This window comes from Spermophilus citellus (assembly GCF_964194105.1).
Source record: "Spermophilus citellus genome assembly, chromosome: 6".
Taxonomy (NCBI): Eukaryota; Metazoa; Chordata; class Mammalia; order Rodentia; family Sciuridae; genus Spermophilus; species Spermophilus citellus.
In genome coordinates this window covers 88,281,367-88,306,101 of record NC_138187.1, presented here as the reverse complement: position 1 = coordinate 88,306,101, position 24,735 = coordinate 88,281,367, and the positions used below count along the sequence as shown (strand labels likewise).

The 24,735-nt window shown below is 45.1% G+C and overlaps 1 protein-coding gene across 1 annotated transcript in view; it reads right to left on the bottom strand.

The window, feature by feature from the left end:
- Positions 1-6,493: 6,493 nt before the first annotated feature.
- ITIH5 (inter-alpha-trypsin inhibitor heavy chain 5) overlaps positions 6,494-24,735 on the bottom strand; it is an 80,345-nt gene continuing 62,103 nt past the window's right edge. The window contains exons 9-13 of the mRNA XM_081298194.1: positions 22,355-22,914; positions 20,013-20,066; positions 17,825-17,941; positions 15,554-15,931; positions 6,494-14,006 (exon numbers count right to left, since the gene is read on the bottom strand). Of these exons, the coding sequence (XP_081154320.1) occupies positions 13,705-14,006; positions 15,554-15,931; positions 17,825-17,941; positions 20,013-20,066; positions 22,355-22,914 (1,411 nt within the window). The 3' untranslated portion in view covers positions 6,494-13,704. The remainder of the gene's footprint in view (positions 14,007-15,553; positions 15,932-17,824; positions 17,942-20,012; positions 20,067-22,354; positions 22,915-24,735) is intronic.

The following is a 24,735-nucleotide window of genomic DNA, read 5'->3' as shown; positions in this document are numbered from 1 at the left end:
GGAAAAAATTCATTCCCAACCTTACAAGAGGCACATCCTCACTCTTCTTGGCATATGGCACTTCCCGTCTAACACAGCAGAAAGATGGAAACCTGATGAGGTTCCCTTCACATACCCATGAGTCACACTGCTCTAGTGTCCCAAGAGTCTGATAGCCTGAGGCAAGTTAATGGTATGGGGTGGGGGGGGGCAGTAAAAGGAAAAGAAAAAAGAGCATCCAGAATTGAGCTTTCAGTATGCCACATTTTTCAGAAAAGTAACTTAGCACCAGTATCTGAATTACCCTGAGGCTTTAGTGATCACTCAAGGGGTAGTTGACACAAATTCAGCTTCTAGGACATGTATTAAAAAGGCATCTTTTTACTTTTTTTTTTTTTTGAGTACTTAGTATATGCTAGATACAGCACCAATTTCTCTCTTGGATTAGCTCATTGATTTTTCTCCTCATAGCATAGTCATGAGCAACTCCACTTTGCAGATGAGGGTGCTTTTGAGGTGTTAAATTACTTTTCCAGGCCATATGGTGGGGTATTGCCCAGGTAGGATTAGGATGCTGGTCCTTTACTGCTCACTGAAACCTCTTGTCAACCAGAAGCCATATTGTCTCTCCTGAGGATCAGTCAGATGTTCACAGTGGAGAACAGGATCCAACTTTTTGAGATAAACAGAAAATTCAATATTACTGGACTCTTGGGATCAAATTATTTTTCTCAATTTTGGCTAATGTCCTGAATTAATCAAAATGTTTTTTCCCTCCCTCCCTCCCTCCCTCCCTCCCTCCTTCCCTCCCTTCCTTCCTTCCTTTCTTCCTTCCTTTCCTTTCCTTTTCCTGGCCTTGGAGATCACACCCAGGGCCTGTGCATGCTAGGCAAGCCATGAACTCCATCCCCAGCCCACAATCTCACTTCTGAGAATCTATTTCTTGATATTTACTAGTATGGCTTACTCACATGGTAAAGTGGGGTGTTCTATTTCTGATAGGTAATCTTCTGGAAATAGATCTCTATTGAAACTTTTCTTTTTTTCAAAGAGAAAGAGAGAGAGATCAAATTAAAAAGAAATCAATTCTTTGTGGTCTTCTGTATTTTCCAAGGTTTTATTTTCTTTAACAATGAATATGTATTATTTTGCCGTCAGATACAAACTGTGTTTTGTTTGTAACTGAAAACGGAGAGCTATCAGCCCAGCCTCCAGTGGGAGAGAAGAAGCATTTCAGAATTGGTTGTCCTCCCCCTCCATTTCTGGGGACAAATACTTCATATAATGCTCAGGTAGGATGCTGACATTGATGCCATTTCTTCCAAACAAGGATCAAAACACTTTCACACACATTATCTCTTGTTGATTACTCACAAATGAAACCAAAGTCCTTTTCAATAGTTAGTAGTTAAAATGGTAAATTTTATGTTATGTATATTTTACAATTTAATATTAGAATGGAAAGCCAAAAACATTTTTAGTATTACTTAAGAAGCAATTTGGGAATCAGCGATATCTTGTGATTCTCATTTCATAGACCCATGTCAATCCAGAACCCTCCTAGCTTGGAAAAAAAAAAAAAGATGAAAATGATTAGAACAATGATCTGAACAGTGGTTCGTTTTGATTATTTTGAATTATGACAAATACCAATCATTCAAGTTTTTCATCCTGCTGTACAAGAGATTGGTCATGGTGTTCTGGTTGTAAGAAGAGGCCCAGGGACACCATGTCTTGTTCACATCAACACAAACACATGGAAACTGTGCTTTCACCCCAGTGTGGCAACCCAGTTGTACCCCTCAGACAGGATCAGAAAAGTGGAAATTTGAAACATGATGCGATAGGGCTTCTGTGCCAACAGCTGAGTGACTTAAGAAGGATGGGGGCAGCTGCTGCATGTGAACATTTCATAAGGAGCATAGCCTATAAGGACCAGAAGGGTAGGAGCTCCCCTACCTGCCCTGGAGAGCAGTGAACATTTCCTTTTAGAATTACAAAAGTGTCTTTTCTCTGTGATCCATTTCTGCGTTTTTATTTTGTCCCCTACCCCTCAAGGAACTTTGTCTATAACATTTTCCTGTTTAAGGCTCTAAGGAACCTAGAGTCCCCTTTTGCTCACAGATGGCCTAAGCAGTTGGTCTCCACCTTGTGCCAAGCCAAACCATGAGTCACCAACATCCCAGTAGCATGTGAAGCTCTGGGGACCACGCCCCCCGCATCCTGCCATCCCACTGATGGAAGGAAGGGTCTGGAGAGTTCTGCAATCCTGCCTGGGACTTCCCAGGCTGTAAGGCTGACTGGTTTGGCCCCGGCTGCCCAGCTCACCCTTTTCACTCTGAGTCTTGATCAACCCTTAAAGATTTTGGTGAGAGGGTAGAGGATTTTTTTTAAAAAATTGCAGTAAAATATACGTAACATAAAATTTACCATTTTAACTATTTTTTGTATGTTATTCTTTTAATGTAGTTAGATTCTGTTAAAAATATCTAAAAATTTTGCCTCAATGTCCATGAGTTTTATCTGTAATTTTCTCTCATTGTGCAATTTTTCAAGCTTTATTGTCCCCTGTGCTTACTGCCGCCCCCCCCACACACACACTTTTTTTGCTTGGTAAAAACCACATAATGTAAAATGTACCATGGCTAAGCCATTTTCCAGCACACACTTCAGTGACAATTAAGGACATTCAGTGTAGCCATGCAACAGATCTCCAGAACCTTTTCATCTTGAAACATCTTGAAGTCTGTTCCCCCCTGAGCTTCCCTCTTCCTCCCCACAATCCCTCCAACCACCACTCCCTTTCCTGTGTCTGTTGCTACCCTGGTACCTCTTATAAGTGGAGTCTACCATATGGATCTTTCTGAGACTGGCTCATTTCACTTAGCGTAAAGCACCCACCCCCCACCCCGTCCACCCTGTTGTGTGTATCAGTGTCCTTCCTCCCTGAGGCTGCAGGTACATATCACATTTGATTCATCCATTCGTCCCTCGGTGGACTTTGGGCTGCTTCCACCTTGGGTTGTTGGAATAATGCCGCTACGAACATGGATGTCGGTCTCTCTTCAGGACACTGCTTTAACCTTCCTTAATTAAGCATGTGGTTGGGTGGCATTACCCACCTTCATATCCTTGGGCAGGATGAACCACAGAAGTCTGAATGCTACTGAGAAGGGTGGTTGCCCCAGGGTCCCGGACTGCAAGGGGATCTGGGGGTATGTGGGAGCCTGCCTGGGTCCTCTCCAGCTGCTCTGGGAGGATGGTGCAGCCGACAATGTCCCAGAAAGGAGTCCATGTCCAGGTCGCGCCCTTAAGTGGCTCCATCCGCAGGGTACTCCGGAGCCACGCACCCTCCGGTGCAGACCCCGTCATTGTCACCAGAACCAGGAGCATGGCCCGGCCTGGGGTCCGGAGGCAGCTCTCTCCCCTCTGCCGGCACCCTCCTCCAGCGCCCTCCCCTCTCCACCGGGTGCTAAAGTTTCCGGGCCGCACAGGGGTGCGGGAAAGCGCCTCTGGGTTTATCAGGGTTCATCGGACTGTCTAACAGCAGGCGCCGGGCTGCCAGCATCGCCCGGACTCGAATTTCAACCCGTTTTCTCTGCTTAACACCTCCCGGCCCCCCTCTCCGCCCGCACATAATAAGCTCCTTTCTTCGCCAGCAAGCGGGGCAGCGACAGCCGCCCGGGACCCACCGTGTGGGGACAGGAATTGACTCTACTTAACTTGCGGGATTTTCTTTCTTCCTTTCGAACCAGTGCATTCAGCTGTAATCCTAGCAGGCTCCGGCCCAAGAGGGGCGCCAAGGCGTTTGCCTGGGGAGGAACCGACCCAAGCGAGCTGGGAGCAGTGACTCAGGCCCTGCTTTGCACTCACTGTGTGGTCACCCGCAGGTCACCGGGTGTGAAGCCCCACCGTGACCCTGTAAGCAAGAAAGAATAGGCTCTCCTTGCCCTGACCTCACAGAGAGGTCTTGGGAACTGCCTTGATCTGAATGTTGAAGTGCAGGCGTGGGTTTTGAAGAGCTGTAGGGGAGAGAAGACCAAAAGCAAAACAAGTAAGCGTGGTGCCTAGAATTACACTCTGTTTGCTGAAAGGACCCAGCAATTGGGAGTCAACTGGATGGTGAGATCATTCAGGGACTCTCCAGAGGGGTCATTCAGGGACTCTCCAGTACAGGGGCATGGTGGGCTTAGAATGTCCCCAGAATACAGCTGCAAAGAACTTTCTGCTGAGGATGACTTTACTGAGAGATCTCATAGCTCATGGCCTTCATTTAGCTTCTGCTTCTTCTTCCTTTCTTTTCTCCTCCTCGTCTTCTCCTTTTCTTCTATGAGAAAATCCCGCGATTTCATTTTTCATCACCTGATCCAAGTGCACTGGGCAGAAAGGCATTAAGCATCATCTGGTGATCTTTCAAAGTCCCTTTGAGCTCCTGCTCTCTACTGACTAGTAAAGAGCTTCTTACTCTATTGCCCTTCTCTTTTCCCTCCAAACTCCAGGACTGAGGTACCAGGAGTGGAAATAGCCAGAAATGCTGGACACAAATGAGTCAACCAGACTGAAGGATTGGACCGGAAAGGTCTCCTAGCCCAGGGTGATGAAAGGAAGGAGGAGGGGAGGGACAGAGAGCCCACCCACCTACACAGGAAACCAAGCTCAGGGACTTTCCAGCAGATCCCTGGGAACTGGCTATCTTTCCTAAATGTGGGTTTCCACTTTGGCTTTGCATCATTCATCAGAGTGAGCTTTGGTGGGCAAGGGCATTCAAGGACATTGGGCAATGACACAGGAAACTTTTTTTTTTTCAAGTATTTTACCTTTGATTGTGGTACTCTTTGCCACACCCTCCCTGTTTCCCCTCCCTCCAGTTATTAGGAACTCATGCTGTCATTTGCCTGGGGCCCCCATCTCAAGTTCATGTTCTCCTCCTTCCTTTCTTACTCCCTGCAGAATTCCTGGGATTTGCTGACTAGGCATCTCCCCATCGCTGCAGCTGGAGTCTGACAGAAAAAGGAAGGTCTCGCTGCTTCCACCTTAGCAGGATGCTCTTTGCCAGCCCATCCTGGTTCATTAATCACGTGTTCCCAAGAAGACAAGTGACATTTAAGAGCCCCTCAATATGCATATGAGTTTTCTTTCTACTTCTATGTATCTAACTCCCAGTCTGGCTCTCCACAGCCGGGCTCAACTCCCCACATCCTTCCAACAGTGATTTGATTCAGAAGGTGTCTAATTGCAAAGGAAGCTTGGAATCATGTCCATGAATCAGAACTCCCTGTCCACTGCCACCCTGGCCAGTAGCAATGGCAGCAGGACAATTCTGTACAATGGACACTGCTTTTAGATGGAAAAATACAATACGATTTTGAAATCACTGCCATTGGGAGGCATAAGCAAGACCCCTGCCATCTTTCTTATCCTCTCAGGCCTGTGATGCATTTGCTGGATACAGGTGGTCCCCAGTCTCATGGCCCAGCAGCTCATGGAATCACAGTAGAAGCTGCTTTGTGTGTCCATAGCATCCCAGAATCCTAAAAGGAGGAAGAGCATTGCAGCCAGGCAGCCCGACCCCCAAGATTGACTCTGTGGCAAGAGTGGGTGATGAAATTTCCCCAAAATTTTACTTCTAAACTACTTATTTCCCTCTTACTTATATGTTTTATGAAGAATAAATCAGTTGTTACATAAAATGCTTCCAGACATCTTCTTCCCCCTCTGAACCTGACCAGTCCTGTAAGATCTAAATCAAATGCCAGCTCTTCTTTTAACCCAGGTTGAAAACAATCTTTACCTTTTAAACCCCTATAGAACCCTCTTTTTAGCCCCCTGTTTTCTCTGAATGTCTGTAAGATAGACTGCTGTCTATTTTTTTGTACTAATTACATAAAACATTATCTCCAGGGCTGCAGGGGAGGGATGCCATAGCCCTATACATACTTGGTGCTCACTAAACATTATTCTTAAATGAAAGAATAAGTACATGCATATATTTTGAAGCATTTCCTCTCTCTGATGGGCAAATTTCATGAACAATTTAGAAAACTGTCATTCAATAAAAGTACAAAGTTTATCCTATGTTTTCTTCATTACATGTTCTCCAAGTATTCTACTTTAGTTTTCCAGGCACGCACATGAAGAGATTGAAAGGATAAGGAGTTACCTACAAGTTCTAGACCTTTCAGTGTCTAGAATATTCCTGGGCACGACCCTTCTTCACAATCAAATACACTTCACTTTTGAACTGACTCACTGTTTTTGCCCTCCAGTGGAAGGCTAGTTTCCTCTGTAACTTTCCATATGGCCTTTGGAATAGAAACTGGACTTGAGCACTGTGTGATCTTGTTTTTTTAACATTTATAGAACTCATGCTAACTTCATGGCTGAAAGATCATAGAAAAGTAAGGCAAAATTCCAGATGGAAATTTAAAAGGACAAATGTATATTTGTGTAGCATTCAGACCATCATTCACACTCAAGTATCTGGAGTATTGTATTTTATACATGGCTCTTATGTATTTCAAGTAAAATTTATTTTTAAAAGCATACTAAAATGTATTTACAACAAATTTTACTCTCATGGTTCAATGAAGTCATGTAATGGGCATGTCAATAAACTTCACACATGTGATTTTCAACTTATATAACCAGAAATTCCCAGTGAGCCATCAGAATATTGGATCTTTTCTTGCACAAACACAGCTGTTGTTTTGAGAAAATAATATGATTAACCAAGAAATTTCAGGAAGAATGCTCAAGAATGTCAATAAAAATTAATTTGGTGTTTGCTTCCTTTCTACATTCTGTGATCTCTGTGAAATTCACCTAGCACATATATTTCAACCTTTATTTGCAACATCAAAAATAGCAAAGATGAAATTATTAAAATCAATAAAAATCATGCCTTTAAAAAATAGCTAAGATGGGGCTGGAATTTTTCCTTCCTTTTCTTCTAGATCTTCAATCCCCAAATACCCACCCATATGATGAATGTAGACACTTTGAAGATGAAATTTAGTTTAGCTGCAGAATAACTAAAGGGAAGGGAAGTCAGAAGAGAAGTTCACACTGCAGATTTATATTTGGGAGCCGTCTATGTATGCAGAGCCACCTGTGGGAACTGTGAAGTGCATGAGGTCACTCAGAGAGAGTGTAGGGGGCTGTGTTTGTCCGCTTCTCATTCCTGTGACCAATATAACGGACAAAGAACAACTTAGAGGAGGAAAAATTTATTTTGGCTCATGATCAGTGGGCTCCATTGCTCTGGGCCTGAGGTGAGACATCATGGTGGAAAGGCTTGTGGGTTGCTCAGCATTTGTTGGCCAGGAAGCAAGGGGTGGGGCGGGGAGCACTCATGGAGGTGGCTGGGGAGAAGAGAAACCTTTCTAGGGCATGGCTGTAGTGACCTATTTCCTGCAAATAGGTCCCACCTCCCAGTAGTCCATTCAGTTCTGAATGGATCAGTCTGAAGCGCACTGAAGAGGTCACAGCCCTCACTGTCCAATCGCTGCCTAAGCCCCACCTCTGAACTTCTGCACTGGGGCTCATGCTTTCCACAAGAGACTCTGGAGGACAATCCAGATCCAGGGACCATGGAAGAACCTCAGGGTAAGTCCACAGGTTGGTAGGAGGAAAGAAATTCATCAAATGAGGCTAGAAAAGATTTACATAAAAGAAGCAAAAGGATCCAGCATTTCAAAAAAAGGGGAAGAGGCCACCAGAGTCATGCTGAAGGTGCTGACGTTGGCATTGGGAGCAGGAAATGGTAACAGGATGTCTAAGGTACAGTTCCTACACATGGTGACGACAGACGCTGAATCTGAGATTGAAGCAATGGACTAGGAGGTAAGAAAAAAGTGGTGTCAAGTACCATCCACCAGAGCAAAGTTGACCCAGAAATATGAAACAAGATGGAAGCTGCAAGGGAGCCCAATCAAGGGACAATTGTTTCAGGGTAGAATGAAACTAATTTGGAATGGTGCAGGTTGAGCATCCTTGATCACAAAATCCAAAACCTGAAATGCTCCAAAATCAGAAACTTCTCGAATGCTGACATGATGGTAAAGTCTATGCCAATAAGCAGAAATCCAAAACAACTCAGAAATCGGAAACCCTTCTGGTCCCAAGCATTTTGGAGAAGGATAGTCCACTTGCAATTTGGAATTGGGAGAGAGGGACCTGGTGGGGAACAAGAGTCTGGAGAGAATGGCTGAGGCAACCACCTAGAGGAAGTGAGAAGGGAAGGGACCCAGGACACAGGAGGGTGGTCACCCATAGAATGAAGGGAGGTACCAAGATGAGAAAACCATGGGAAGAGAGAAGCCCTTTGATAAGGGAGAGTAAATGAGGGGGTGCTAGGTCCTTCCTCAGTTTTCTCGTCAGCATTGGAGGCAGAGGTGCTATGGAAAGCTGCAGGGTCTTGTAACAGCCAAAGCTGGAAATAAGAAGGGCCACTAAGGTCAATATACTTACAGAAAAACCGATACCAGCAGGAGCCCTGATGACTACGTGGACCCATGCCATGGTAGAGTTCTGGGACCTTCCCTAGGTGCTTTCTGCATTCCAGGAGTGGGAGTAAAGGAAACGGATGATGTGGACATGGTTGGAGACCCATGCATGGGGACAGGGTCCAGGGAGTAAGGAATCCAGGATTCCACCAAGCATTTTCTCTAGTGTGAGTTCTCAGAAGATCAACAGTGCTCTATTTGCACCTGAATGCATGCAGTGAGAAACTCGCTTCCATTTGGAAGGTGCTCCCAGTTGCCTACCATTATAGAAAACAAGTCCTATGGGGTTGCTTTTTTAATATACTCCCCTTCCTGACAGCTTAGCTCAAAGCTCTGTCCCTGGAATAGTTTCCTGACCTCCCTCTTACCTTCAGAGTTGTCCCTCTACTATGCTCAGATAACAGCTCTCTGAAAAGTTCCCCTGCAGTATTCATTACACCTTTGCACTCTTTCTCCATTCTCTGATCTCTGTGAAGGAAGGAACTTTGTTCTCTGGATCCCTGGGCCTGGTACACTGGAACTGCAAATTCTCTGGGGATACTGAATGAATACTTTCCTAACTTATCTTGTGGCGGTTCAGGAAGTTTTTTTCATCTGAAGACAAAAGATAAAGATCAGAGGATCTCAGAAGTTATCTCCTCTATAACTATAAGAAGCTAAAGAAGCTAAAGCCCAAACAGGTTGACTTGAAGTCCTTGATAATCGATTGTTTGCGTGTTTTCTATTTGATGCAGTCTTCAGTGTTGTCTCCCTTGTGTCTCAGGGTTGTTTTGGCTTAAGTCAGGTACTGTTTTATTCAGAATTCAACATAGCTCAAACAGAATCTAATCAAGATGTGACAGGAGTGCTCAGAACTGGAGGTAAGATTAAGAAAAAGCTAGAAATGGTACCTAGGTTGGCAAAGTCCAAGCCAAATGGAAGAGCATCAACTGAGATGGTGGGCAAATGGTGCACAAATGAGAGAAGGTGATAGAGAGGGGTGCTGGTGTCCCCACACAGTAGTGCACTGGGGGCGGGGAGTAGGGTGGTTAAGACACCCCTAAGTCAGTTTTAAAAGATGGCCACCATAAATTTGCTGTGTCTTTCTGTACAATAACATGTTACTTTAACATTGTTCTTTCAATGTCACTATTCCATTCTCATATCATTTTACATACAGTCATTCATTGCTTAATGACAGGGTTACATTCTGAGAAATGTGCCACAGGCTACTTTGTCACTGTGAGAACATCATGAAGTACAGTCAAACAAGCCTAGATGGCATATTATTATGCACCTACTTGTGGTATATCCCATGCTCCTGAGCTACCGGCCTGAACAGCATGTTACCACTGAATGCTGTAAGCAAACAAAATGCAAAGTATTTATACATATAAACACATCTAAAAGGTACAGCAAAAATATTAGACAGCAGAAAATTCTCAGCTCCATTAAACTCTTATGGGACCACTGTCCTAACGTGTCATCCACTGTTGACCAAAACATCATTATGTAGCTCATGACTACAATTCAGAAAGACCTACATACAAGCAGCACTGTTAGGATCATTGCTTTATTCTCCCTAGTCCTGATCCTATTTTCCCTCAAAAAACAAACACCTCATTACTTATCTTTAGATTTCAATTTTTGTTACAAATTTTTGTTTAAGAAAAAAATGTTTCTTGAAATGTGAACTCTCTTGTACCCTCCTTATAATTGAAAATGGGTTGTTAAAATATTTAAAATTGTATTTCTAAGTATTTGCTTAGTTGTGTTATTTTATTTGCTGTTTATTTTAGCTAGATGGTGTTCTTATGGTTCTAAGAGTCTTTCAAATTTTAATAATAGCATTGTTTGTGTGCATTCTGGGTAGTTCAGAGAAAGGAAAAAGAATGCATAATGATTGAGTGTCTTCCTCAGCCTAGGCTGCTACAACAAGATCACCATGGACTGGGTGGCTTCAACAGAAGCATCTATTTCTCAATAAATACTTGAGGCTGGGAAGGCAGAGATCAAGGTGTCAGCAGATTTGGTGTCTGGTGAGGGTCAGCTTCCTGGTCTACAAACATTCTATTCTTACATGGCAGAGGCAAGAGAGATGATCTCCCTTGTCTCTTCTTAGAAGGGCTTTAATCCCATCCATGAGGGCTCTGTCCTCAGGACCTAATCACTTCTGAAAGAGCCCACCTCTAAGCACGATCACATTGAGAACTTAGGCTTTAACATACAAATTTTGGAAGAACACAGGAATTTGTTCCACAGCATTCAATTAGGCCAAAAGATAGAGAATCTTGTTCCTAATCCACCTACAAAGAAGACACGATTCAAGTAAATATTTAATGTTCCTCCTGATATGGGACCAAAGAGGAGTTCTCCCCAAGTCCCCTGCATCCTCTCTCACAGCTGGCCAGCTCGGATAGAGTGTTGTGCTGGTCTGTCCTCCCAAACACCTCACCCTCTAGCCTGCAGGGGAAAATCACACCCAACTCAGACAGAGGAAGATAAGGCACCAGACCTGACAGACAGGGAACGCTCAGCTCATTTTATTTGGGGGATATGAAACTTTAAATTAGTAGACCCTTAAAGATGACCCATTCAGAGGCCTCTGTCAGAGGAGGGAGGAGGTTGGAACCCAGAGATGTAGATTTGCTCAAGATCCATTATGACTTATTAAAATGAGCTATTATGATAACAGTGAGATTTATCTCCTCTAACTTCAACATTTTTTCTCAGTTCCATTCAATTACTCATTTAATAACCTTCCAATTTTTTTTTAAAAAAAAAGCAGAAGGAAAATAAATGATTGACCAGATGGTGAAAAAATGTCAAAGCTAACAAAATGGATTCAGGCAGTTCAGCCTCCCCCTGCTCTAAGCCTTTTAGAAAAATCACTCAACTGCACCCTGCCTTAGTTTCTCTGTCTGACAAGAGAATTCCTCTTTTCCTCTGCATTTGCTTTAAAGAGCTTGTCATTTATAATACAGGTGGCTAATTTAAAAAAAAGCACATTTTCCAGCCAAATTAAAAAGTCCTACATATTATACTGGTGTGGGGTTTTGTACTCACAGATATGAATTTCCAGCTCCAACAGAAAATTCAATGATAAATACCTTCTGCAAATAAAGAATGATCTACAACTAAAGAAGAGAAACAGGACTGGTGTTTGTCTAAAGTAAAAACATAATTTTAAAAGCTCCTCTTTGATATAGTAATTTTTTTTTTTTGGTCTGAGCTGGACAGTAACTGCTGAATTTCTCATTGGAATATGTTTCTCTGCTGTAGTAGTGACCAGGCTTGCCTAATGACATCCTCCTCTCTCCAGTGTGAGGCCAACACCTGGAACAACAGACCATTGCTCCACGTGCAGCACAGGGGTCTGGGCCTCTTGGCACCAGGGCTGTCTGCTCAGCTGGGATTTATATAATGGACGGTCCAGGGAATCTGACCAGGACGGCACTGGTCAGCCCTGGCTTGTGTCCCTCCTCTTTTTCTGAGCTTTAAAATATGGAAACATCTGTCATAAGTTTTCCGTATGTGGCAGGAAAACAGACAGCTGAGTTTGGTAAGACGGGAGCCAGATAAATAGCACAGCTGACAGGCCGTGGTCAGGTGGGTGGGTCAGTGCAGAGAGAAGGAGGCCCTGAGAGGAATAGTTCCGTCACCTGGCGCCAACTGGCTCCCAAATCCAGTCTCTGATGGGAGCATGAGGATGTCATTTCACTGCACCGATGTTTCCCACAGGAAGGTAAATACGGTAAACGATTTTCTCTGTTCGGTGGTCTCTCAGGTGCTGTGCAAGCCTTCCCATTTCATGCAGAGGCTGCCCTGGCATCAGGCTGGACGGAGGAAACCCCATGTGAGCCCGCACAAAACCCTTCACTCTGTCCCACATCAAAATATGCTGTTTCTCTGACCACAGTCTGTCTTTCTCTGCTGTTTGGCTCAACTGCCCCCTGGGTCCATCTGCTTCCAACCAGTGACTCCGAGAAGACCAAGCCCAGCAGAATGAGAAGTGCTATGGAGGGGGGCACAGAAGCTCTCGGCCCATCACACCTTGTTCCCTTTGGTGATATGCCCAGGCTTTATGGAGTGCATTCGGAAGGAAATGCCCCTTTTTTTTTTTTTTTCAGCTTCTCTGATTTTAACATTTTCCTTAGGGGATCAGGTTTGCCCAAGTTCTGGAACCAACGCTCCCTGCTCATGCTGGTCTCCTGGTTTTTGCCCATCTAAGAAGTGGGAAGTCCATTTAGGTTTTTTGACATGTGTGTCCTTCCTGCTGCCAGCATGCAAGCTGATTCTTCCTACACCTGGGCTGTGGGCTCCCTCTGAGCCGGCTCTACCTCACAGCCAGCGCCATGCCAGAGCCCTCCATCAGCTCCTGGATGGTGAGGTCAAAAAATGGCCCAGAAATCCTGACAGACTGAAGAGTTCCAAGCTAATAATTCACCTTTCAACTGACCAACTCCCCAGCACTAAGACGGGCCAATCAACACCATCCACGTGGGGTTGTCCTGTTTATCAAAAGCACTCAGCTTATTGGAATAAATTGCACCAATATTCACCAGCAAAATCAAGTGATTTATAAAGCTCTTTAAAAGGAAAGAGATTGGTATCTGGGATGTACATGTTTCTACATTTTAAAAAATATTTTAAAATTTGTTTTTTAAAAATTTTAAAACAAAATTAATTTTTATGGGTAAGATTCCATAGCAGAGGAAAATCCTCTCCTAAAAAAGGATTTAATTATTTACAATGATCCAATGTATATGCTGTCTGTATGGCCTGTGGCCCAGGGTGAATGGGGTTGTGGGTAGGGAAGAGATCTCTATGCATGAATATAAGGCAAAAAGCAAAGGGCCTGCACTTGGCGGTTTCTCCAGTGAAAACAGTTTCAAGCAACCTCGCATCATCAGAAAAGGTTACTGTATGGTAGGCTACAAGACAGGAGAGCCAGATGATACATGATACAAACTTTCTTGCTCTTAAATATGACCTTTCTCTCCTTGGTGCTACCGTTCTTCTCCACTGTAGATGGGGGGCCAGGGGAGAGAGGAAGGAGAAAGAAACAATATTTTCTCTAGAGCTTCCTGCCCCTGCCCCTGGCCCAAGCAGACACCAAAGCTCCACCCCAGCAGGGGTAGGCTCTGGAGCGCAGCTCACTGCAAGAACCAGGTGTGCACAAGCAACAAGAAGAGCTACCCCCCTGCGGCCCCCAAAGTCATTTCACTTTCACGTGCTCTTATTAATTAAGGCTGCCGGTTTTGGATCCCAGTGTCATCTCTGTGTCAAACGGATGAGATGCCAGGTAATCTTTATACTCCCCATCAATCAGTTTGGCAGCATTGTTCCTGGCAAACCAGCAGTCTATCTGTTCCTCCCCGTTGTAAATCTTCCTTTGTTTCCACACCACTGGGACTCGGTGCCCTTTCACCTTTAGGATGGTCTCAGAAGTCCCTCCTGCTGGCGGGAGTGGAGAATTGGTAAGATTCTTTCTGTGTCCTGCAGGCTCCTCTATGAGTTTGGCGTCCTGGTTCAGGAACTGACCTGAGAAGGCAAAAAAAATAAACAGATAGTAGATAAATAAATAAATAAATAAATAAAAGCATCGATGCATGCTGAATGAAGACAACAGGTGCAATAGGTCTAAGTCAATGAGATGGGGGCAGGTTAACAGGACTACCAGTCCCTAGGTGGACTGCATTCACACCTGGTCCATAAAATGAAGAATAAAGAGCTAAGCTGCTACTTGTAGTGATGTGACACTTCTGGAAGCTGCCTGGTTGCTAACATTGAAACATCATCACCTAAACAACAAATGGGGACAAACACTCTCTGGTAGAACGGTGAGGACAAGAAGAGGGCTTTGGGCAAAGGGTCAGGTCTTCCCTCTTCCTTCCCTGTTATAGGTCCCCATTTGAACAAGACGTGGTGAGTGCACCTGGGTGGGTATGGAAAGCAGTCAGCTCACTCCTGACACTTGTCCTCAGAATTCTCCAGGTCAGGCGAGGGTACTGCTGAGGCCAACGGGACCCAGATCTGCATCTGTGAGACGGGGAGCATGTTTGGCAGCCAGGCACAGCAAAATGTCCAACTCAAGTGCCAGGAAATCCTGCTTTCTAAACAGAGCCCTGGCAATGGCTCGTCCTTCATTTTGGGGCCAGGAGCCCACATGAAATTACACGTTGAAGGACGCTGGCCAGAGTGGCCTGCCCGCTGCTTACAGCAGCAGTGTGGATGACTCCTATGAAATGCAAAACTCTCTCGTGGTGGGAGGGCTGTGGGCTGCCCTTTTTCTGTGTCTCCTTGCAGAGGAACAAGGAATCAGACCTAAGATGATTACCCTCCACTGCTTTGCTCTCCCAGAGACTAGCGAGAGCTGGTTTGTAACAGCCACTCCTATTCCATAAAGTCATCAGGAGGCCCAAAATCCAATTTTCATATACACATACTCAGCACTCCTTATCTATGGATTGCACATCTTTGGATTCAATCAACTGTGGATCAAACATTCAGAAAAAAAAATGCATCTGTATTGAACATATAGATACTTTTTTCCTTGCTATTATTAGTCCTTACACAATTCAGAATACCGGCTATTCACACTGCATTCTATGAGGTATGATATAATTTAGAGATGATGTAAAGCACATGAGAGGATGGGTGTAGGTTTTACACAAGTACTATGCCATTATATTTATTTATTGCTGTACTGGGAATACCATTGAGCTATATCCCCAGTCCTTTTGATTTTGTTTTTTGTTTTTTTGGAGACAGTGTCTTACAGAGCTGCCCAGGCTGACCTTGAACTTGTGATCCTCCCTGCCTTAGCCACCCGAGTGGCTGGGATTACAGGTGTGTGCCACCTCCACTGGCTTACTAGGCCATTTGAGGGACTTGAGCATCCTCAGATTTTGGTATCTCAGGGAATCCTGGGACCAGTCCCTGGTGGATGCCAAGGAATAGCCATGTACATAAGGACCACATTTCCTATTGGATTTCCCAATCAAGCTGAAGAGATTGGCAGTATGGGCTTCTCTTTGAGAATCTAATTCCATGCTCCAAGCCCAGCATGAAGATGAGCAGCTGCCTACCTAAGAGGCCATGGCAGTTGCTAGAAAGGCCCCTGCTGTTGGAGATGTAGAAGCCCAGGTGGTTTCTCTGGAAGGGCGCTGGGTTTTTATAGAGGTGAATGAGGATGACAAAAGCAATGGTGCCCTGGATGGTGACAGTGACGTTGGCGTTGGCAGTCACAGACACCTCCAGCCCCCGGCTCCCCACCACCACGCTCTGGTTGCAGGGGAGGACCAGCCTGTCGCTGCCATCCAGGATGACCCTGTTGGGTGTGATCTCCAGGTATGATCTCTCCGGCTTGTTGATGAGGATGGTGATGGTGCGGAAGTAGGTGCGCTGTTTCTTGTGACCACTAGGTGGGGCGGGGGCCCCGATTAACTCTCCATTCACTGTCACACCTTGAAGCCCAGGGGAAGAGAACAAAGGTTAGAAACACAATCCCCAACCCCTAAAGGCCTCTGGTCAGAATTTCCTTCCTCCTTCCTGTTCTTTGTTTCTGTAGCAGGAATGACTCACTCATAGAGGCTGCTCAGTGATGGCTGAATGAGTGAATGGGTGCGGGATCACTGGTAGCCATGGGTGAGCTTTCTGCCCCATGTCTGACCAGCATCTTGGAACAAGGGAAGGAGGCTGAGGCTGGGATCAAGATCACGGAAGGGGACTGAATGGCTCATTCCAGCCTGAGTATAGAACAGAAAGATTCGGTGGTCCTGATAAATATTTTGTATCTACCAGTAGCCATAGATCCTAATTCTGAGACCATTAATGCTAGAATGTTTTTCAGTCCAAAAACTCAAGTTCGTCCATGTCCGAGGTGTTCATCCTTAAATAAGTCATTGGAAAAAGTTAAGCCTCAATTCCTTCATTATGTAAAATGGAGAAGATATAAACGCAAACTAAATTTTTGCAAGGATAGCAAAAGGAAGCATATGTATAAGCTGTCAACTGCCATCAAATATAACGCCTGTGTGGTTTTTTTTTTTTTTCCTGTGCCACTAAGAACATAAGTGTTTCTGGACTTGAGTAAGGCTGGCAGCCAGCTCCCAGGGCTCCGTGCTGTCAGGCTGAATAACAGACACATGTAAGTGCACAGGAGATGCTTGCAGTGAATTAAGTGATGTGTGCTATGTGGGCTTTGCCCTCATGCCAAGAGGCAATTTTCAATAACAAAAGATTGGTATATAATTAACTCGAGTGTTCTCTACTTTGGGATCATCTCCCCAGTAAATCTTGACTGTAACTTCTTAGTATTCAAGGAGAAAAGTGTCTTTCCTGGGACAAAGAGTGTGTGTGTGGGGGGGGGGGGGTGAGGATTGGAGAGATAGAATCCGTGTCTGAGCATAGCCATGCTCCAAGCACTTCCAGGCTGAGTTCCCGTCTTGGGCAGAATACGGAAACCATGGAATAGCTCCAAAGAGAGGGGATACTTCCAGGAAGGGCTTCAGTTGGGTCCCTATCTTATTCCTGCACCCTTTTAGATGAGAAACATTAGAAATATAGTTATAAGACTAGAAAGACCCACAAAAGAACAATGTGATAGAGGAGACCCAGGGTTAAACTTTCCTTAATCTCAACATACCTACCACCTGGGACCTATGTAGACTGACTTTCCACAACTCTTATTGTCTCAGGACTTACAAATACCAGAAAGGTCCACTCCCAAGCTTGTCCTCACAAAGCCATGCTGTGTGGCTGACCACATAGTTGGTCCCTAAGCATCGATAACAGCACTGAACTCCAAAAGTTTTTTCTGTGCCAACCTCTTTTACCCAGCCCATGGGGACCAGAGGTCTCTTTACATCTGTGCTCACAGCACACAGGACTGTGTGGTTAACCTCTGGGCTTCTCATCTACGACACCAAGGAACTGAGAGAGATGAGTTTGGGCCTCTGGCCTTTCTGCCATCACAGCTTCTCAATGAAAAGAAAATAATAACTTCGTGAGTTTCTTAAGCATTTATGAAGCCAACTTATGTCCATTATTTAGTTTAATCCATTTCATAACCGCCCTGTGGGACCAGCAGAGTATCACAATCTCTATTGTACAAGGGAGACAACGGCAGTCCAAGGCCACACAACACCGAAGTCATTAGAGTGGGTCCAAATGTTCGGCTCTCTGACTCCAAGTCCAAGAACAATGTCCACTGCCCTTCATTCATCAGCGGCACCCACTGAGCCTCTACCATGTGTCCCTGACATAAGTTGTCATTCATCCCAAGAACAGGGAGGGGTGCAGCCCCTCCCGGGCCCCTCCTTGCCTTGATGCCACGAGGGAGGGAGGGCAGCGCTCACCAGAGTGCACGTGATCAGAGACGAGCCGGAGGATGTCCCCGGGCTGCCCATCGATGTTGAAGCAGACGGTGAGTTTGCTCAGGGGGAAGTCCACCACAAAATGAGGGTCACCATCCACTGCCAGGGCGGGAGAAAAAGGAGAGAGAAAGGCAGACATTTATCGGCTGTCTCCTCTCTAGTTTCTCACCAATCATTTCTTTGCTCCCCAGGACAAGCTGGAAGAACAGTTTCCTCAATTTCCAAACAAGGGAGAGAAGTGACTCTCCAAAGTCTCCCAGTGAGCCCACGTAAAGTAAATACTGACTTCAGGCCTCCTAAATCCAAATCCAGGGCTCCTTGCACCGTCAGTTAAGTGCAGAGAGCCAGGCCTGGGAGGCAGGAGGGGTAGGACAGGGAGGAGAAGCGCAGTCCCCAATGTCCTGGGTGGGTTTCCCCAGGTCACTTGCTTTTCCTCTCACTGCCCACCTGAAGAATGCAGCCTCGGGGCTGGGTTGTGGCTCAGTGGTGGAGCACTTACCTCACCTGTGTAAGGCACTGGGTTCGATCCTCAGCACCACATAAAAATAAATAAATAAATAAATAAAGATATTGTGTCTAAGAATGCAGCCTCTTCCTGTCTATGGCAAGAGTTCTTAGCACTTCTCCCAGGAAGCCCCAGTCTGTCTCACAAACACTCCCAGTGCCAGCTGTCTGCGATCCTAGTGGACAGGTCCTGAGAAGCCAAGCCCAATTTATGGGCAGCGACAGGTGAAGTAGAGGCACTAGGTTCGGCAGTGACAGCGATGAGGGCAGAAATCACTGACTTTACTGCTCTCATAGGTCACACTGACTTTACTGCTCTCAAATTTTTGTCCAAAGATGAAGTTTAGCTGGCCCCCGTTCCTGGTCCATTTCTCCTCCTTTTCACCTCTGCCAAAGATGAAGAGCCTGTGTCTTGCTGTACAGATCAAATATCTCCCAAGAGTCTACATCAATTCCCTTCTCTCACTGGACTGGAGATGTACTTTCTGACTTACACACCAGACACAGCCTGATTTGGAACCCCTCTCTGTTTCTTGTGTATGTGTACACATGCATGAGAATGTGCCTACTAGGTACAGTGGAGATTTGGGTCAGGAGAAATCTGGTCTTTTCAAGCTCTAAACAACTTCCCATTCTCCTTATACCTTCAGAAAAACCCTGTCTGCCTCCAGCATCACTCAGAAGAGCCCTTGAGAGAATCTGGCTACTCTCACTGTGAAGTGCCTCACGTCCCCTGTGAATGGCAACATATAAAGAAATACAAGGTATCTGTCTTCAGATGGTGGGTGGAGGGGAACGACACCCAGGGGAAACAAAAGTTCTCTCCCACATTTTTGGTACTCTCTGACAGTACTTTGAGACTTTCTGTACACACTACGACATCTACTTCTATTTAAATCATCCAAATCCCTTTACAAGGAAGGATTCTGCTTGTTCCAATAAAGAGGAGTCCAAAAGTGATTACTGCAGGCAGCATCCAAGAGGAAGGTTTTCTTGCATTCCACAAAGCACACGTGTTCAAGGAATTGCATTCCATCCACGGCAGACTACGCATTTCATCCCCATAGCTAATCTCAAGTACGTCCCTGGATTTAAGGACTTGCACGTACAGTACATCAGCAGAGGGATCATGAGACTTAGAAGGGAAGACGTGTACATTGGAAAATAAAAGCCCAGCGCCCCTAATGCTGCTCTTCCATTTTTATCATAATACCAAGAAGCTGCCAAAAGGAAACTATGATGTTTTTAATCTGTTCTTCCTTCTGAAGTTTGGGATTACAAAACAACGACAACAAAACCCTGCTTACCTCAACAGACATTTCTAAAATACCACTTCTGTATTCATGACACCAGGGGCTGGAAACACACACACTCCAGACCCCTGAAACCAATGCCTTTTAAGCACAGAAGATATCTCTGTTGTTTGACTCTTCTTCCACCAGGGCTGTTGCCAGGCTTTCCTGGGGACTGTGTGATCTCCAAGGTGTTTATGTAGTGGCTTAAAGATGGTCCTGGTTCTCAGCATGCACTCTGTGGGGCCTGAGCTAAACAAATACAGTCACGATGCCTCGTTCTATGAACTGCTAACTTAAATGTGTTCCTGGTGGCCCCTGTCCAAATTTCCCTTATTCCCAACTCACTCACCAAACCACCTCCTTCTCTTTACCTGATGTTTTAGAGATTTTGATTCTTGGGTCATATGGTTTCTTGAGAGTGGGCCCTAAAAAGGAGAAGGAAGAGAACACTCTGGTTATTCATCAAAGAAGATCCTGTGAGAGGCCCTGGAGAAGCAGGCTGAGATGAGAAATATTCAGCTTTCAGATACATTTGTAACCAAGAATTAAAAAAAAAACACAAAACTGTTCAAAACATCATCTATTTTAAAGGGAAAGTCTGGCTTCCGAAGAAACAAGCAAGGATGGTTGATGATGTTACTGGTTTAGCATTTAGATAGTATTTTTCTTTTCTGTGATCTCTGTTTACATAAAAGGGGGAAACAGTCTATCACACTTAAGATACAGTTCTGGGTAAAGGGAGACTAGAGGGTTATTGTTTAGGGAATACAGAGTTTCGGTTCCACCAGATGAAAAACTTTCTGAAGCTGTATTTCACAACAATGAGAATAAAACCAGCACTACTGAACTGTACCCTTAGAACAGTTAAGATGGCAAATTTTATGTTATGTAGTTTTTAGTGCAATAAAAACAAGAGAGACAGTTATATTCCAGGGTCCAGAGCTATGTGTGAAAGCTTAATTCAGAAAGCATTTTGAAACACCAAGGATTCAAAATGTACCTTAAAAAATATTCAATTAAATGATAACCTAGAAGTAAATTAATTTCTATAAATAAAACCAATATCATATGGTGTATTAGCAAAATTACACTCCTCTTTACTCATTTTTACCCCTCCTAGAAATTAAAGGTCAACAGTGTTGGGGGCATAGCTCAGTGGCAGAGCACTTGCCTAGCATGCCCAAGGCCCTGGGTTCCATCCCCACTACTTAAAAGGAAAAACAAAATTAAAGATCAAAATCTCTAAATGGGTTTTAAGTGCCCCTTCCTATTTCTGGTCCCTGGAGAGCATGACATGGGCAGAGAGAGATGGGCCAGGAAGGAGGGGGAAGTCCTTAGGCCAGATGATTGCTTTGAGAAGTGTCAGTTTCAACAGGCACTTAAAAAATTAAAATTAAAATATCATCAGAGCATTAAGGACAGGAAGATTGTCTTACAAAATCACTAACGCTTCAGGAAAATCTTACTCCAAAACTCTCCTTTGAACAATCAGTTGGTTATTTCCTCATCTGTGCTCCGGGTCCTTTGGGTCTTGGGTCATCTGCCTCTGATCTCTCCTGAAGCCACTGAGATTTCAGTGGTTTATGTAAGGTCTTTAATGCTCAAATAGCCATTTTTCTTGGATGTGGGACGAATCTCATGCGTGCAAAGTGACAGCATCCTGCAGCTTGACTTTTATCAGAGTGAAAACGGCCCTCGCTTCCCCAGACAGGCGCCAGTCTTTCTAACACAGCAACAGCGTGGTGTCTCCTGTCTGAAAGGGTCTGAGCTTCTTGATGAGCTTCCCACACCACGACGTGCCTCATGGAGAGGACGGCTAAGATCTGCAGAACACTGGTCACATGCCCAGGACTCTCTGTGCTTAATCCTCAGGGAATCTGTCAACCACCTCCAATTTCCCAGTAAGGAAATGGAGGCTCAGAGGGTCTGGAACCTGCCCCGGGTCTCACAGCAGGTCAGGAGGTTGGTGGGTCCTAACTTCCTGCTCTCTCTGCCACACCCAGGTGCTTCTCAGAGCTCAGAGTGTGAGGAATAAAGGAGACAGCAGTTAACCAGGGCTCATTAACTTCAGTCCCCTTTCCTAGGAGATGGCAACCTGACAGTGGCCTCATCACAACACCACACCCAACCAATGTGCCACTTTCTACCAGTGGACGTGATCTAGACTTTGACCCTCTGATTTGGTTTTGCCACTTTTCCTTTCTCCTGCTCCCATCTCTGTGAAGTCCCCCTTGTCCACTGACGCTGACTGGGCATGAGGCTTCTGTTGGATTTTGAGTGGCAGGTGTGTCCAGGATGAATTCTCTCAAGATTCCCTAGCTTGGTTCTTCAAAAAACTTTCTCAAGAAAATGAAATTGATCCCACGCACACAATAATACAACTCGGATGTGTTTCGGGACATTGAAAGGCACTAAAACAGAACATAGCTGTGTGCTCATCTCGGGGCCTCCAGTACTGGCTGGCATGTGGTGGGCCCTCAACTGATTGATGATTGACTGATGGGCATTTCGTGCCTCATGCCATTTTTTCCTCATTTCTCAAGAGCCACAGTTTATAATGATACAAATATAAAAATCAAAGATACTCTTTGAAGAGTATTGCTATATGCAGGATTCTGGTTTATTAAAAGAAACTATAGAAATTAAAAAATAAATAAACTTGCGGAGGTCCCCACAGCCTCACCAGGAGCTCAGGTTTCTGGAGCTGCCTTACCTGGCTGCAGGCCAGCTCCCCGCAGGCTCTGCATCACTGTCTCAGGGCCTGTGGCAGCAGACATGCCATGGATGTCCTCCAGCCCACCAGTGTGGAGAGTTGGCCTCTTGAGCTTCATGGACGTGAAGGGAGTGAGGAAGTGATAGTTCACAGCCAGCGCCTGGGCCTTCTGCCTCAGCTGCTCCTTCTCCTGCTCATCATTACTCTGCACCCAAGAGCTCAGCAGCTCCTTCACGGTGAGGTAGTTCCAGAGACGTTCGATGTGGTTGGGGTCCCCCTGACCATCACCTTTGGGCCTGGGGCTTCCTGGGACATCATTCCCCACTTTCTGGGGCTCCACGGGCACCTTTGTCTTCAGCACTACAAATTTCTTACTGTTGCTGGCGGTGACCTCCACGGGCAACTGCTCCACCTTCCTGTCCGCCAGCTTCCCAGCGATGATGATCTCTGAGCCGTTGAAATAGTTGGGGAACAGAGTTTTGGTGGCATGCTCCACTATACCAGGGGGATAGTCGATGCGGATGTCAGAAAGGAGGGGGGTCCTGATCTCATCGTAGAACCTGCAGCAGCAGCAGAAGAGAAAGAATGAGGCTCCAGCCCTGGCAAGGAGTCCACACCTCATGGGTGGATCTGACTCCAGAGATGACCAAGTCCCACACTAGAGCCAGTACAGTATGCCCCACAGGAGGTCATTCAGCAGGAGCTTGAGCATTTCTTGCAAGACCATACTTGCTACCTCTCAAGGCTTCTAAGCCCGTTTACCTAATCGTTGATGATGAAGAAGACCCCTCCTGAGAGTCAATCAAAATCATCCCCCTCAGGTTTCCAGCCAGAGGCCTCAGTTTTGCTTCTGGAGCAAGACATAATTAGGGTAATCTATCCTCAACACAAAAGCCATTTAGATGCTCCAACGACTCTGCCCAGGGTTCCCTGCAGTCTTCGCTTCATGCTCCCTAATCAACCACCAGATTTTTAAATTGGTGCCTATTAATTATACAGAGTGGTGAGTTTCACTGTGGCATATTTGAAGATGCATAAAATGATGCAATTTGAAAAACAAGGAACATTTCACAACTTTGGGTATCATCCTGGACAGGGGCCATACTGATCTCTGGATGGTTCCGACCTTGGTAAACCTGCTGTCAAAGTGAGCAGTTCTCATGCGACAACTTCAAGGTCCTAAGCACTCCTGATAAATTCCTGATACACCCCTGAGTTTCTCAAAGAGCCACTTAAAATATTGTTCTTAAAACCAAATACACATTTCAGATGAATTTTAAGCAGCACATTAGACTTGAGAAATCTGGCCTTGACTTTAATGTGGTGCTTTTGTGTGATGCAACATTTGTTTCTATTAGGTTTTTTTTTTCCGTGTGTGTGTGTGTGTGTGTGTGTGTGTGTGTGTGTGGCGGGGTGGGGGTGGGGTCTGTTATATGGTTGCTTCTTTTTTTTTTTTTTTTAAAGAGAGAGTGAGAGAGGAGAGAGAGAGAGAGAGAGAGAGAGAGAGAGAGAGAGAGAGAGAGAGAGAATTTTTAATATTTATTTTTAGTTCTCGGCGGACACAACATCTTTGTTGGTATGTGGTGCTGAGGATCGAACCCGGGCCGCACGCATGCCAGGCGAGCGTGCTACCGCTTGAGCCACATCCCCAGCCCATATGGTTGCTTCTTGATAAAGCCACAATTAAAATCCCTTTTCCATAGGTGTAGAGAGAACAGGCTATAGAGCCACTTCCTTACTGTGTATCTTGGAACATGTGGCTTAACCTCTCTAACTTCAGTTTCTTCAGCCATAAAATTGGAATATTAACAGTACTACTTTGGTAGCCTACCAGCTGTCTCCCCAAGTCCATTCTCCCCTTCTTTTATATTAACTGAGTTCTGAGTAGGCATTTGTCCATCCTCCTACAAAAGCAATTTCCCAGCCTCCACTGGGGCCAATTATGGCCATGTGACCATGAGCTCACCAATGGAATATACATACAAGTGATTTGTGAAACTTCAAAGATACTTGCTAAAAACAAAATAGCTTGTGTTGGCTTTCCTTCCTTTCTCCTTATCTGGGCAGGGAAAACAAATGATACTGGCTTAATTTCAACCTGGCAATTCAGGAAAACACCTATGAGGAACAAAGCCATAAAATGGAAGGATCCTGGGTCCCTGAGTGGCTTCATGGAGCAGAATTGAGACTGTCCAGCTGACAGGTGGGAGAAATGAGCAGTTTTCTTAGTTGAGTCTTTGCATTTTCTCATCACTGTGTGGTCACTTGGCTTTTATGTAATATATCTATCTCCTAGAACTTCTGTGAGGATCACATGAGACAAGGCAGGTAGAGATGCCCAGCATGTCCTGAGTTCTGTGTAGATGTATCAATATTATTTT